Raw genomic sequence first — 16,312 nt, forward strand, 5'->3', positions numbered from 1 at the left:
GTCCAGCTTTCACATCCATATGAGGCTATTGAAAACACAATGGCCTGGGTCAGGCGCACCTTAGTCCTCAAGCTGATATCTCTGCTTGAAGTTTAAAAAAAAAAAAAGGTTTTCTTGATGAAAGAAACACTCCTATGATGGTTATGAGGGGCAGGGGAAATTATTCATGGGCTAGAGAGTTGACACATGTTAACATGGGTGACCGGGCAGGCGACATACAACAAGAGGGGAGTTTAGAAGAGGAAAAGATGAAGATGCAAGGTGAGAGATTAAGGAGAAATGTAATAAAGTGAATAGAGATAAATACTGTTAACTGTTGGCACATGGAGGGGACTGCAACCATGTAATGAAACACAATATGATTTGGTGAATGCAAAACTGATGATCTGCTCTATAAACTTTCATTCAATTCACAATAAAAAGTTGTAAAAAAGATAGCACTACAGACAAAAACTGAATAAGCTTATTGAGGTGTCTGTAGTTCTGATGCTAGATGAAAAAGCATGAACTATGGGGTGAAGAAGAGAAACATCTTAATCATTTCAACATGGTTTCTATGAATAAAAATCTTCAGGAGGACTGTACTGTATTGTATGGACACCATAATATACATATGCATTGTTAATTATAAACTATAAATTAATGGCCATTCTGCCAAGTGAAAAATCAAAAGGACCATTTGTGCCAAATGCAAAACAAAGTCTTTCTAAGCCAAGCAGTTACAATGGTTTCTAAGAGTGGCTGGTTCCTTTCTTCACTATTGTATATATAATGTTGTTGTTAAATGTCGTTGAGTTGGTTCAGACTCATAATGACCCTATATAGGGTTTGAGGATCAGCTGGTAAATCTGAATGACCAAACTTGCAGTTCAGTGGCACTTTCCTGCCACACCACACCAGGACTCCATTGTATATGTTGTTAAGTATCATCGTATCAGTTCTAACTCATAGCAAGCCTGTCTAGGGTTTCCAAAAAGCAGCTAGTGGGTTTGAACAGCTGATCTGTGGTTCACAGCCCAGTGCTGATCCTACAGTGCTACATAGTCATTATTTCATTTACTTGGTCCCTTGGAGCTAGCTTATCTATGGTCATATACCAGTCTTAGTATATAACATTGGGAGAAAAGGATTGCACAGTAATTTATTAAGCCATTTTGTGTCCTATTCACATCTATCTCCTACTCTTCACAACAAGTATTTCCAAACTTGATCACCACCTAAGTCCCTTTACTACCTAATCCCCTATTCTTAGCAAATGAGTCCATCATGCCCTATTTCAGGGAGAAAAAAAACTTATTTCCTGTTCTTTCTTCTTTTATCACCTTTTACTTCTCCCTGCGATCTCAGTTCTATCATTTTGTATGTCCTTGGGAGCCTCATTCTCGGACCAGAACTTTTAACTTTACTGGTTCAGTCCTTTCCACTGAAATTCTCATTTACCTACTATCTTAAGTCTACCCACCTTAAATTTTCTCTAGTCACTATGCATCTCTTCATAATAAAGCATCTTGAAAACAAAAATAGTCTACACTCAGTCTTTACCATCCAGTCATTCTGTTAGTCTCTTTTGCATCCACAATTATGTTAGAACTATTCTGCCCAGTGTCTCCATTGTAATTCCAACAGGCATGTTGCTCTCCTTATTCAATGTCTCTCCAGTGTTTAATTCTGTTGTTTACCCCCTTTTTCTACGATCTACTCCCATTGCTGTCAAGTACATTACACTTGGTTCTCACCTCCAAACTCTTCTTTACCAGGCTCTAAATACAACTTGCCTTCTCTATCTACTCTTTCAGCATGTCTGTTCTCCAGAAGGGTCTTAAGTGTATCATACCCTCCTGGGGAACTCATCAAATCCTATGCCTTTGACAACAACCTATATGCTGAGGACCCCAAATCTACATCTGTAATCCAAGTATTTCTCCTAAATTCTAGACTGGTATATTCTTCACTAACAACTGGACAGTTCCATTTCAACCTCCCACTAACACCTAAAAATAAAATGTCTCTACCCTTTAAGCTAAAGTCTAAACTCCCTAAAGTGTCCCAGAAGACCTTCTATTCAGCTAGTACCTTTTTATCTTTCTAGTCTGGTCTCAAAACATTTTCTTCTCCAGCCACACTGAAGTTCCAAATGAATTACACTTCCTCACAGTTTACATCCTGCTCCCTCGATTTGGGGCACTTTATAACTACACTCCAGCAATCACCCCATACTTGTTTTTATTTCCAGATCAGCTCATACATTATCTTGTTCAAAAGGCTTTTATCTGGATTAGCGACTTGTGTACTCTTGAAATACTTTCATGCATCTCTATGGAATTTTTTTTTTTCTTTTTTTCTTCCTTAAATGGTCAAATTTTAGGGTCCCTTTCTATACTCACTAAATGGAATTAGGCCATGTCTTAGTCTGAACCACTCTTAATGATGGGCACAAAGTAATCATTCCATCAGAGTTTGAAAGAATGAATAAATGGATCCAACCTTAACACAAATATATAAGATCTATATTACTTACCAATCTATACATGTTGTCTGTCTCCTTGTCTACCACCAACAGTGAAGTCTTATCTCCACCCTTCCTAATCATTTCCACCACACCATCATGATCGAGGTCTTCCACAGACTTGTCATTGACAGCAATGATCAGATCATTGTTCTTCAGGCCACCCTTCTCTGCTGGGCTTCCAGAGTCTATGTCCTTGATGATTTGACCGATGATTTGACCTCCCACCAGAAAAAGAAAGATTAAGTATAAGAAAGACCTCTAACGCTGCTTCAAACAGGATTCTGCTGGAACCCAAAGCCACAGTAAAATATCAAAGGCATGCTGGGCACAACTATACACCTTCTATTCCTACCTCACTCTCTGTTCAGAAATCACTCCAGGGACAAACCTGATCTTAAAGAAAAGCAGCATATTGTTTCTAAAAGTTTGACATCCAGCCTTGAAAAAATAGCATGCTATGCATTATCAGGAAATCAGTGAACATATTATATCCACATATAACATATCGGAGTTATGTCATAAAAAGGGGGGCAGGGAAGAATGAAGAACCCTTCAGACCCTAAGACATTCATGCTGGTGTTAACAATCGGGCTTATATTGGTTGTGAACATATGTTTGTGCACACCTCAAGGATGTGTCGTCAACCTCATGATTTCACTTTTCTCTACCAGATGCCTCCAAATTATTTGCACTTTTTTGTCCACAAGCTTTGTTTTTCAACAAGCTTTGTTTTTCCAGCTAGCTGTTGGGCTTTTTCAAGTATCCTGTAGTTCTCTCACATTTAATATATTGAAACCAAAGGTCATCTCTTCCTATCTCCCCATCCCAAAGGCCCGTCCTTCACCTTCCTAATCACTGATACTTAGAAACGGATTCAACTCCCACTCTCATAGTTCATTACAGTGCAGTGAAGTGTTTCATGTGGCTCTTCTACCCATAATCTGTAACTGAGACCTAATTCCACCCCCACCCCCCATGGGTCTGGGCAAGAGAAGGTGGAGAAGATGCCAATAGGATTACAATTCAGTTGTGAGTGATTATTGACAGGGTTATTGTTTGATTGCAGAAACTTGAAACTCTATCGTGGGTATAAAATGAGCCATCTCAGATGTAGACGTGGGCTCCTCACTACCATCAAGGAAGAACCACCAGGAGTTGAGTATGTCCTCTGGACCCTGAGATCCCTGAGTACTGAATCTCCTCAAACCAGGGAGAGAAAGCTGTCGTACCAGAGGCAAAGGAGTAGCAGTAGAACCAAGAGCCAGCGCACCAGAGTGGTAAAGTAAAGCAAGTGAAGTCAAATACCTTTGGACAGACTTATAGATGGGGGGAGTGTCCTTTGGGCATTTATTAGCAACCCTAAAAGACCTTTGTAACATTACCTGAGCAGGGCAGAGGTCAGACCAAGGGCCAAGGACTTTGACAGGCACAGCTGAGAAAAGGCTGTCCTGACCAAAGAACTGTGCTCCAAGCATTTCTATTCCTGTATTGTAACCTATTAACTTTTCTAATAGACCCCATAACTGTGAGCATGGTGTCTGAATTCTGTGTGGCCATTGCAATGAATTATTGAACCCAGCTGAGGAGAGTGCTGTGAGGTGGGATGGTTGGTGTTATTCTTTACATGACTCAATTACTAAGTCCTTCAATGTTATATTAATATTTTATACATCTTACCCACTTCTCTGTGGGTTGATGTGCCAGAATGCAAAGCCATTTGAACTGCAAGGTCAGCGGTTCAAGCTCCTCGGAAACCCTATACAGAGTCGCTGTGGGTCGGAACCGACTCGACGGCACTTCACAACAACAACCTACTTCTCTGGAGTCCTGGTGTGGCACTGCAGGTTAATGCACCAGACTGCAAAGTCAGTTTGAACCACAGGCTCAGAGATTCAAACTCACCAGCCACTCTGCAGAAACCCTAATACAAGGTCACTATGGGTCAGAACCGACTCGAGGGCACTTAACAGCCCTCTTCTGTAGTCCCACTTCTTCTATCCTAATGCAGTTTGTATGGCGGTGGTGTGGTGGTATGCCGTGGAGTCAGTTCCAACTTATAGTGACCCTGCATAGGGTTTCCGAGGCTGTAAATCTTTACAGGAGCAGAAAACCTCATCTTTCTCCTGTGGAACATCTGGTAGTTTCGAACTGCTGACCTTGAGGTTTAGCAGCCTGACTTGTAACCACTATACTACCAGAACTCCTTATATAATTCCTGTCGAGAATTCTACCTATACTACTACATCATCTTACTAATTTATCTCTTCTAGTAAATGAAGAATCCCTACAGTCAAAAAGTCTACATACAAGTAACTTGATATTCTTAAAAGCCCTAGAAGGTTTCACCAACTGCTCTCCTGATCCCTAATTCTTCGTTTTTTCAGTACCCACAGATTCATCTTCTACCTTCAGATTCATCTTCTTACTGCACACATCCAATCAAACTTGTTACCCCAGTGCAACAGAGGGAGCACAGGCTTTGGTACTAAACATACCTGAATTCGATCCCAGCTGTACCACAACTACGTGACCTTGCAAATCGTATCTTCCAGTTCTCACTTTCAGCAATTCTTTACAGAATTGTTAGGATTAGATGAGGTTTATAAAGCCCCAAGACACTGCATAGTGGTGGTGGTGTATCTTGGAGTTGGTTCTGACTCATAGTGACCCTGTATACAGTTTCTGAGGCTGTAAATCTTTACAGGAGCAGAAAGCCTCATCTTTTTCCTATGGAACGGCTGGTAGTTTCGAACTGCTGACCTTGAGGTTAGCAGCCCAATTCATAACCACTATACTACCAGAGCTCCTTGAAGACACTGTATAGGCTCAATTTTTTCTATTCTCACACTGCTCAAAAAACAAACAAAAAATTTCAACTCCCCATTAACTACAGAACGAAGTCCAAACTCCTCAAAGCCTTGCCTTAAAGTCCTTCACCATCTCAGCAACCTACTTTTCGTACTCAGTTTCCTATTCTACACAGTAGATTCCAAACTGTGTTTACCTGCTTTGTTCACATGGCTCTTACCTTCCTAGAATGGAACCTCCTTGCTCCATTCTACTTATCCAAATTCTATCCATATTATAAAGCTTAAACTCACGTGTCATGGCCTTACAATTTCAAAGAGAAATGCTTATTCTAACCTTGGATCCCTCATGGTAGTGGTTGTGTGCCATGGAGTCAGTTCCAACTCATAGCAACCCTGCATAGGGTTTCCAAGGCTGTAGATCTTTACAGGAGCAGAAAAGCCTCATCTCCTGCAGAACTGCTGGTGGTTTCGAACTGCTGACCTTGAGATTAGCAGTTCAACTCATCACCACTAGGCTACCAGAGCTCCTTGGATCCCTACGGCCCTTTATTAAGCTGTTTATCACCATCTATCTTGAGTTAGGGAAATATGTGTCTTATGTTCTCTACTAAGTGGTCGATTCCTTGACTGAAGAATTCCTATCTGATTCATTTGATAGCTTCAAAAGCCCCAAAGATGTTTTGTATATAACATGAACCCAATTCAACATATCTAATGAAAACAGCAAGTTCTGAGTAAAAAAAAAAATACCAGTTTGCATGACCTGAATCTACATTCTTTTATGAATTTTCATTCCCTGAGAGGACCTTAACCATTTCTCTCTTGAGTTGCAGGGAAGTCAGAGACTCTAGACTCTGGTTCCTATATCCTAACCCACACCTCTAGCCCAGATCTAGTGCTGTGCTGGATCTAGGCTCATGATACCAGTTCTGTACCTCTCTTCTCAACTTTGTGTTCAGAGACCTCGGACCGGTAGCTTGAAGTCAGGTCTGGTGGGATTCCACTGCAGAAATTTTCCAGAAAGCTAGTTTATTAGTGTGGTTGGTGGTTATGTACCGTGGAGTCGGTTCCAACCCTGTACAGGGTTTCCGAGGTTGTAAATCTTTACTGGAGTAGAAAGCCTCATCTTTCTCCCACAGAACAGCTGGTAGTTTCAAACTGCTGACCCTGAGAGGTTAGCAGCCCAATTCGTAACCACTACGCTACCAGAGCTCCTAAGTTTTATCCGTATAGCAGATCCCAAATTTTGCCTTTTAAAATATATATATGTTTGTATTTATTTACTTGTCCTTGTTACTCATCTATATTTTCATTTCTGGAGATTTAGTTTTTTGTTTTGTCTGCTTTTTATTGAAGTTTGGGTGAGAAAATTGACAGAGCAAATTGGTTTTCCATTTAGCAACTTACACCTTTTGTTTCCTGACAATGGTTACCGGCAATGCAATCGTACTCTTCCCACTTCCTCCATGATTCACCGTTTCCATTTGTCTTCCTTTTCTGACCCTTCCTGCCTTCTGAGCTTTATGTTTGGACAAATGCTGCCTACCTTTCTGTCTTGGACCGTCCTTCAGGTAGAAACCATAGCCATCACTGCCTTTCTTCATCTCCACCACTCGGGGATGGTGAGGTAGCAGTTTCAAACTAGTTGTTTCTCTATTGAACTGTATCTTCTCTTCTTTATAGCGCTTGTCAGTTTCCTTGTCTACTAACAGGAACATAACGCGGCTTCCTGACTTCTTCACCTACAAGAAGACATGCAGGTGAGGATCATCATCAACCCCCAAAAACAACACTATAGAACAGGGAAGTTTCTCCATAAAGGCACACCGTGTCTAGGTTTAAAGTTGTGCTGTACTGTGTCCTAAAATCTGTGATTTATTGGCCTCCAGATCTGATGCTGTAAGGATGACCTCACCCATATAGATATCAGTTAACCTAAGTGAGCACTGGAATTCAGAAAACTCAGATGTTCTTTAGACTACTTTTCTTCAAGATTTCATGAGACAATCAAAAGACTTTATTCCAAATCCTATATTAACACTTCTTATACTACTAGCTGCTCCTTGGAAACCCTATACAGGGTCGCTATGTGTCAGAAGGGACCAGTTGCTGGAGAAGGATATCATGCTTGGTAGGGTGGAGGGTAAGAGAAAAAGAGGAAGACCCCCAGTGAGATGAATTGGCAAAGTGGCAGCATCAATGGGCTCAAGCATGGCAACTATGGTAAGGTTGGCCCAGTGTTTCACTCTGCTGTGCATAAGGTTGCCATTGAGTCGGTAGCGACTCGATGGCACCTAACAACAACATGGGTCAGAATTGACTCTACAGCACTTAACAACAACATACTACTAGCAGTACTCCTGTTGTGGTGCTGCAGGATCACCTCTGGACTGCAAACCACAGGTCGCTAGTTCAAACCCACCAGCTGCTCCTCAAAGTTCCTCGGAAACCCTATGGAGTGTTACTACAAGTCGGAACCGAATCGACAGCACACAATAACATACTGCTACTAGTAATTATGTTCACCATTCACCATTAAAAATGAAGAAACAACTCAGCTGAATAGTCCTATCCAACTCATTCTCTCCCCTACCATCCCTGTTTTTTCTTGACACCTCTGATGAGGGCAGAATGAAAAAGGGTTAAAAAAAAAAAAAAAAAAAATCCAGCATTCCTCTGGCTTGTACCTTTTCAACCACTTCCTCATGGCTGGCATTTTCTACATTCTCTCCATTCACTTCAATCAAATGATCATCAGGTAGGACACCAGCTTTCATAGCCACACCTTGAGGTGTGATGTCAGTCATGTACACTCCCTTTTTACCTGAAGGGGGTAGGAAGTGGACAAGGGTTACAACTCTATTGTACAAACTAAATGGCAAACGATAAAGGGTTTTCTTCCAGTAATTTAAAATTAGAACTTCCAATTTTAAGACAAACTCAAATAGTACATTTGTAGATGAGAAGCCAAGGGCTAAGTTCAAACCTCAGCACAGGTTTCATTCAACTTATGTGTGCTGATTTTAGTAGAATGTCTCATCTCAAGTAAATGCAAGGAAAGCATCTGAGGTGACTCTGGCCCTTGAACCAGAAAGCACTAAACAATGACCATGATGCTTTATTGTGTCATATTGCCCCTTCTCTTTCTTTGCATTTGTAGAATTAGAAAGCAGCCACTCTGTTTCCTCCTCTTTAGTTAGTACTACCACTAACCATCACGTTTCAAAGGAGTCAATAAATTTCACTGACACAAGTTAATGAGAGTAGTGGGCACAGAAGGAAAGGAGAGCATACAAGCATACGGTCAGTCTGGATTCGTAGTTGGTGCTAAAGAAATACTGTCAATTCTTTCAAGATATTGTTATTTCAACATAAGCAAAAGGTAGATTGGTAACAACTAGTAAACAAACTGTTTCCTTAAACACTCACCATGTCTCCTGTAATCTTATTTTCCATAGTGGGAAAAAAATATTATAAAACTAACCTAACCTCACCATTTATTATATAAATTATCATAGGAACCAAATGAGTAGAATCTCTAAGTTATTTAAAACATTTTACTGATAATGAACTTCTAGTAAATACCAAGTTTTCCTTGATCATCTACCCCAAAGGGTTTAATAACGACAAAACTTGAGAAACACTTTTTATGGTTAGTTTAAATCTCTTGCTACACGTGAAATGAGCCTTGGAGATGATTTTCTGTTTCCCATTGGTCTGTTCCTCTTATCCCTTAAACTATGACTAATCCCAATGCTTCTCTACTGAAAGAACGTGGGCAGGGACAACATTAGAGATGAAACCAACAAGCCAACATAGTTCCTCAATCTAGATCCCAGAGAAACCATTACAGAACTATGGTCAACTGAGCACCGGTCTGTCTGTACCTCTAAAATTCTACAAATAGAATGTCTAGTACTTTCTGATAGTGTTTCTCAAGTCACTATGTACCCCTCAGCTAGAGGTCAAGGCTATACCCCAGAACAGGTGAAACTAGGCCACAGCTGAGGATACTATGTGAGTGTCACAGCAAGGGATGGGTTTTTGCAGTATCCCCAGCACTTAATAGTATCTGACACACAGTAGGTGCTCAAGAACTTACTGAATAACCTGGGCATTCTGAAGGATGTTGTCAAATGTAGCTATTATTTTAAAATTCCTTTTTCTTGCCTCTTATTCTCTACCGTCTCTCCTCCATCTTCACCCTAAAGAAACTAGAAAACAAAGTACCAGCCCTCTAACCCTCTGGCCTCAAAGGTTCATCTTGACAAACTGGAAAACAGGAATACCCAGCATCCCTCCACTGCTGTCCAACGTTCTAACCCTCAGAGGCAAAGTAAAGGGCAAGGCTATCCATAGCCAATGAGAAGTTGGTGAAAGAAGAAAAGTCATTAATCAGTCACATCATGTTTCTAGGAAGAAAATTGTCCATTTCCACGTTCAAAGCTTACCTTGGACTGTTTTCAGAGAGAAACCATAGCTGTTTCCCTCCTTCACCAGGTAGCATAGCCGAGGCTGGGTCCAAATCTCTGCTTCACCATTCATCACCAGGGGCAACTCCTTCTCACTCAAACCTGGTGACTGACTTTGCCCCAATTCCTTCAAGTCTACCTGTTTTTTAATGGCTTTCTCATAGGAGTTCCCATCCAAAACTAACAAAGTTACTGAATTTCCACTATTTCTGACGAGATCTACAACCTAGGAGGAAGGAAGAAAAAAAAAGTATTAACCAATAATTCTTTAACACTGGCCAAAAGGAAACGCTCACCACCGGCCCTGGAGAATTTGATGGCTGATCCCCGAGACCCAAATAGTAAGCAGATAGTGCCTCAACCAACCTCTCTAGCCCCCCAAGATCTAGGTGCAAATTAGGCTGGGCCTCTGGCACTCCAGCCCAGAGGACCCTTCCAAGGATTAGTGTACTCTGGAGATGAGTATTGCCCTAAAGAATAGGTCTTCACAAGCCCATGGTGTAATGAAAAGCAATCACCCACTTGGAGTCAGACTGAATTCAGTTCAAGATGAGGTGTTCCTCATATAGTCACTCCTTAAGCATATTAATTAGCAAGCTGAGCCTGTACTTCAGCTGTGAAACTGTTAACATCTATACCTCACAGGACTGTGGTAAGGATTTAACGAAAGAATGAATATGAACAGAGATGGAGGCAGAGATAGGGACATAGAAAGAAGGAGCAGCTGAGGGCTCTAGATTCATGGAAAAAGAGGGACTAAGAGCTGGTGGCCAGGAGGCAGACTTGCAGAATGTGCCTTTGATGGTGTAAATTATTATATATGCCTGAGTGTTTAAAAAAAAAGAGCTAAAGTGAATAGAGAGAAATAATGTTAACTGATGGTACATGGAGGGGATTATAATCATTGTAATGAAACAAGGTATATGATTTGTTGAATGTAAAACTGATGATCTACCCTGTAAACTTTCATTCAATCCACAATAAGGACCTTAAAAAAAGAAAAAAAAATAAGTATAGACAAGGGGGAAAAAAAATACATGAAATTGCCTAGCACAGTCCCTGGCATGAAATGAATGTTAGCCTTAACATTACTCAAAGCTGGGAATAATTTCGATAGTTCTTGGTTAATTAATAGTAAAGTTGATTGAGCCACAGAAGGTACAGAAATAAAGTTGTCCTGCCTTTCCAGAAGAAGCCAGGAAAGAACCAAACTCCCATTGGCCTCAGAAACTATGCCCATCAGGGAAGATGTAGGGCTGAAAAAATCCTAGGAAGGAGAACTCGAGATGTGTCATTCACCTGCATATGTTCTTCTTTGTCCACAAAAACACCATTGATCCTAAGAACTCTGTCTCCATCCTGGAGGCCAGCCTTCTCTGCTGGGCTACCCTTCTCAATGACTCGGACCAGATGGCCATCGGTGTCCTTCTCAATTCTCAGGAAGAAACCATAGCTTTGCCCTTCTTGTTTGGCTAGCTTACATTCTCGGGGGTTGAAGGTTGAGGTCATTTCTGTGATGAAAAACAGATGGTAAATCCATGGGCAATAAAGCCTAACTGGAATGAGAACTCGGTCCTCTATTTCCTGTAATTCTATTTTTCTAAATCCACCAAGTCTAGAATACTTGGGTAGCAGCAATGTTGGGCGTTCATCAGACCACTTTACAGGCCTTGCTAATGGCTTCCAAATCTATAGCCCCAAAAAGCATAATCCTTTTAGTTTCAGGTCCATGTAGTTAACAGTACTAGGGACAGATGCTTCCTATTTCAATAGCCCTCAGATCAAATTCTTCTTTCTACCTAGACCAAAGAAATTAGGTCCAAATACAAAATTTAAAAAAACAAAATCAACAAAGAAAAAAAAAAAAAAAATTGAAGACAAAACCAAAACACCAAACCAGTTTCCATCAAATCAGTTTCAACTCATGGCAACCCCATGGATGTCAGAACAGAACTGAGCTGCATAAGGTTTTCACTGGCTGTAAGCTTAAAGATAAGGAGTTCTGGTAGCGTAGTGGTTACGAATTGAGTTGCAAACTGTAAGGTCAGCAGTTCACAACTACCAGCTGTTCCGCGGGAGAACGAGGCTTTCTGCTCCCATAAAGATTTACAGCCTCGGAAACCCTGTACAGGGTCGCTATGAGCTGGAACTGAGACTCCACAGCACATAACAACAAGCTTAAAGATAAGGAGCTCTGGTAGCATAGTGGTTACAAGTTGGGCTGTTAACCTCAAAGTCAGCAGTTCGAAACTACCAGCCGTTCTGTGGGAGAAAGATGAGGCTTTCTGCTCCAGTAAAGATTTACAGCCTCAGAAACCCTGTACAGGGTCGCTATGAGTTGGAACCAACTCCACGGCACATAACCACCACCACACCAAGCTTAAAGATCTCCAGACCTTTCTTCTGTGGTACCACTGGGTGAATTTATACCAAACTTTCAGTTAATGTTAAGTGCCGTCGAGTCAGGTCCGACTCATAACGACCCTGTATAGGGTTTCCGAGGAACAGCTGGTGAGCTTGAACCGCTGCCTTGCAGTTCAAACCAACTTTGCAGCTCAGCGCATTAACCCAAAGCACCACACCAGGACTCAGTTAATAGTCAAACATAAAGCTTATTTTTGCCCATCCAAGCCCACTTTTACTCACAATTTTCAAATTATTTTCAGAGCCTATTAAGATCTGGGCACTGAGGATAAATCCATGGACAAGACAGACCCATACCTCAACTTCACACATCAGGGAAAACAAAATTGCATTTTTACATGTAGTATGTGTTAAGCTAGGGAAGGATAGAGTATTAAGAATATGATGCGGTATGGAATGGGAATATGGAATGGGGATGGGAAGTAGAAATGACTTCTTGGAAGAATGATGTTTCTAAGGCCAGTAAGATTAGTGAAGTGAGGTGAGGAAGGACAGGACCAGGAAGATCTCAATTAAACAGAAGACAGTCTTCAGAGCTGCTTCACTGACGATACAGTAGAAAAGTAGATTCTCAGGTGCAAAAAATGTATGACAGCACCAACCATCCCTCCCACGACATACTCTACTTCTCATCTGTTTGATAGTTCATTGCAATGGCTACACAGAAGTCAAACACCCTACGCACAGTTTGAGGTTCGTTGGGAAAGTTAACAGATTACAATGCAGGATCTGAAAATGCTCAGGACACAGTTCTTCCCATCAGAACAGCGTCTTTTCAACCATGCCCATGATGTTACAAAGTTCTTTTAGGGCTACTGGTAACTGCCCACAGGACACACCACTCTACTATAAGCCTCAACCTGAAGGTACTTGGCGCTAGTTCTGTGGGTCAGCAAACCTAGCCCTGCCAATTAAGCCTGGAGGCACACCCCACTCTGCAAACAAGCCTCCTGCCCAAAATCATTCAGCTTTACTTGTTCTGTAGATTGGAAACCCCACGGCTCTGGCTCTTGATTCTGCTGTTCCAGTTCCTCTGCCACAACTCCAGTGTCACAGCTTTCTGTCCCTGGGTCAAGGAGGACCAATGCACAGGGATCTCAGGGTTCAAAGAACATGCTTCCCCCTCCGCCTGGCTCTTCTTTGATGGTAGTGAGATCTGCTCTCCTGCTTCTGAAATGGTTTGTTTTAGACCCATGTGGTGCTACAGGATAAGCACTAGACTGCAAACCACACGGTTGGCAGTTCAAACCCACTACTCACTCCTCAGGAAACCTATATAGTGTTGCTATGAGTCAGAACCAACTCAACAGTACTTAACAAGAGTTCCAAGTATTTACAATTACAACTAACTATTAACATTCACAGCTGAATCGTATCATCCTAACAGTATCTTCTGTCATCTGCTCTTACTCAGACCCAAGGGCAGAGACATTGTTGGTAGGAATTACAGACTATGGCTAGATGAGCCATTATTAAGTTCACTAGACAACAGGACCTTGTGATTTCAAATCACAGCAGAGTTGTTGTTGTTTCGTGCCGTCAAGTCAATTCCGACTCAGAGATCTTGTATAGGACTTCCAACGAGCAGCTGGTGAGCCTGAACCACCAACCCTGTAGCTCAAATAACTTTCAGTCTGACATATTCACAGCAGAGTAGAGATACCCAATATTCCTGTATCTGGGTCATTTTCTCCCTGCTAAAACAGCTTCCTTCCCATCCCTCCAGTTACCCTATTTCAGAAACAAGGTCCTATTATGCCAGAGAATGAAGACTGGATAATGACAAAAAACCAAAAGCTAGAACTTTAGGTCCCAGTTATTAAGGGGATGCTGTTGTTATGTGCCGTGGAGTCAGTTCTGACTCATAGCAATTTATACCGAGGGTATAAATCTTTTCAGGAGCAGAACACCTCATCTTTCTCCCACGGAACAGCTGATAGTTTTGAACTGCTGACCACTACACTACCAGATGACTCCTGTCAATTCAAATCTTTTGCTTTCATAGGATAATCAATGCAGACTAGGCCAGTAAGAGGCAGACATGAGGCAAAATGTCTTAGAGCAGAAGGCAGGACTCTGCTCACTAAGGTGTCTGCAAAGCACGTGCGCGCATTCCCCTTGTCACAGTACCAACTATCTGTCCCTTCCCTCTTAGAAGAGGAACTGATAATCATACCAGGTGTGGGTGGCTGGGTAGAGAATAGGCAGCAAAGTGCACCAGACTCCTTAGAAGCCTCACCATGGCAATTTGAGATAGTCATCTCTGACCCTGGTGCCCACAGAAGACACAGTACTCACCCAGTCAAAGCCTCCCTCTGCCCACTTGATTGCCGTTCCTGCAGTCTCAGCAAAGTCTGGCAGCCATGCTGCCAATGGCATAAATGACTAAGCTAAAAATGACAAATTTTCAAGTGAGCTCTTAATCAAGGACTCAGGGCCTGAGCCCTCCCCAAGTTTCAAGGGAGAAGGAAGTGAAGCCACATCTGACAGTGGTCATCATCTACACTCACAGGAAAGGAGTTTCTTGCGTCACTTTCCTGGCATGAGCAGTTGCCAGGAAAATGCCACTCTGCAGAGAAAGGAGGACAGCAGAAGTTAGGGGAGAGTCTCATGGGTCGTGACAGAATATTGCTGGAAGAGGAGCCTTCTAGGTTGGAAAGCACTCAAAATAGACAGTGGCCTTCAACAATGCACCTAAGCACACCAACGATCCTGAAGATAGTACAAGACTAGCTATCATCTTGTTCTGTTGCACATGGGATTTCCATGAGTTGGAGCCAACTTGACAGCAATGAACAATGACAGACATCAGAGCCAGGATTCCTCACATGCAGCACCTGGTGTGGTCTGCCATTTCTGCTGTTCATATGGGCTCCAGTCTGTCTTCCAACTCAAATTCACATCTATGCACAAGCTTACCTTTAAGTTCTTCATCAACTCATTTTCAGGGCTAAAACATTTGTAGAAAAAAAAATCTAATTGTTAAGAAAACTTCATCCAAATCCTACAAAATTAAAATTATGATGTCCTTGCTTGTAGTCAAAATTAGTTTGTCATTAAAAAAAAAAAAAAAAAATTAGTTTGTCTTTAGTCTGGAAGCTCTGCTGATACTTGTCCACCATGAGCGACCCTACTAGTGTTTGAAATACTAGTAGCATAGCTTCCAACATCATAGCAACATGCAAGGCACCACAGTAATAAAGACACACTAGGAAGGTAGGTCTGGCGGTCTATTTCTGAAAATTAGCCAGTGAAGAGCCTACAAACCACAACAGAACATTGTCCATATAGTGCTGGATGATGAGCAGGTAGGTTGGAAGGCACTCAAGATGGACAGCAAACACAATGCACTAGAGTTCACCAACAATCATGAAAATGGTGCAAGACTGGGTAATGTTTTGTTCTGTTGTACAGAAGGGTCCCATGAGTCAGAGTCAACTTGATTGCAGCTAACGACTATCAAAAACATCAAAGACCACAACTTTCAGTATGCGTAGCACCTCAATGTAAAGAAGACAAAAATCCTCACCACTGGACAAATAAACAATATCCATGTAAATGGAGAAAAGACTGAAGTTGTCAAAGACTTCATTTTGCTCAAATTAACCATCAACACTCACAGAAGCAGCAGTCAAGAAATTAAATGACATATTGCATTAGGCATATCTGCGGAACAAGACCTCTTTAAAGAGTTCAAGAGCAAAGTTGTCACTTTGAGAACTATGGTGTGTCTGATCCAAGCCATGATATTTTCAGTAACGTCATATGCATGCCAAAGTTAAGTCAATAAAGAAGTCCATTTTAAAGAATTGATGCATTTGAGTTATAGTGTTGAAAGGGAATATTAAAAGTACCATGGACTGACGGCCAAAAGAACAAACCAATCTGTGTTGGAAGAAGTGCAGCCAGAATGCTCCTTGGAAGCCAGGATGGCCAGACTTTGCCTCTCATACTTCAGACATACTGTCAGGAGGGGACCAGTCCCTGGAGAAGGATATCATGTTTGGTAAAGTGGAGAGTCAAAGAAAAAGAGGAAGACCCCTGAACTAGATGGATTGTCACAGTGGCAGCAGCAATGGGCTCAAATGTGGCAATAA

At 41.7% G+C, this 16,312-nt stretch overlaps 1 protein-coding gene across 1 annotated transcript in view; it reads right to left on the bottom strand.

Annotated features, from left to right (window-relative positions):
- Positions 1–11,300, bottom strand: part of PDZK1 (PDZ domain containing 1) — a 37,550-nt gene extending 26,250 nt beyond the window's left edge. The window contains exons 1-5 of the mRNA XM_006861693.1: positions 11,091–11,300; positions 9,771–10,017; positions 8,007–8,143; positions 6,866–7,061; positions 2,519–2,727 (exon numbers count right to left, since the gene is read on the bottom strand). Coding sequence (XP_006861755.1) covers positions 2,519–2,727; positions 6,866–7,061; positions 8,007–8,143; positions 9,771–10,017; positions 11,091–11,300 — 999 coding nt within the window. The remainder of the gene's footprint in view (positions 1–2,518; positions 2,728–6,865; positions 7,062–8,006; positions 8,144–9,770; positions 10,018–11,090) is intronic.
- Between the last annotated feature and the right edge of the window lie 5,012 nt (positions 11,301–16,312).

This window comes from Chrysochloris asiatica, unplaced genomic scaffold (assembly GCF_000296735.1).
Source record: "Chrysochloris asiatica unplaced genomic scaffold, ChrAsi1.0 scaffold00042, whole genome shotgun sequence".
Lineage (NCBI taxonomy): Eukaryota > Metazoa > Chordata > Mammalia > Afrosoricida > Chrysochloridae > Chrysochloris > Chrysochloris asiatica.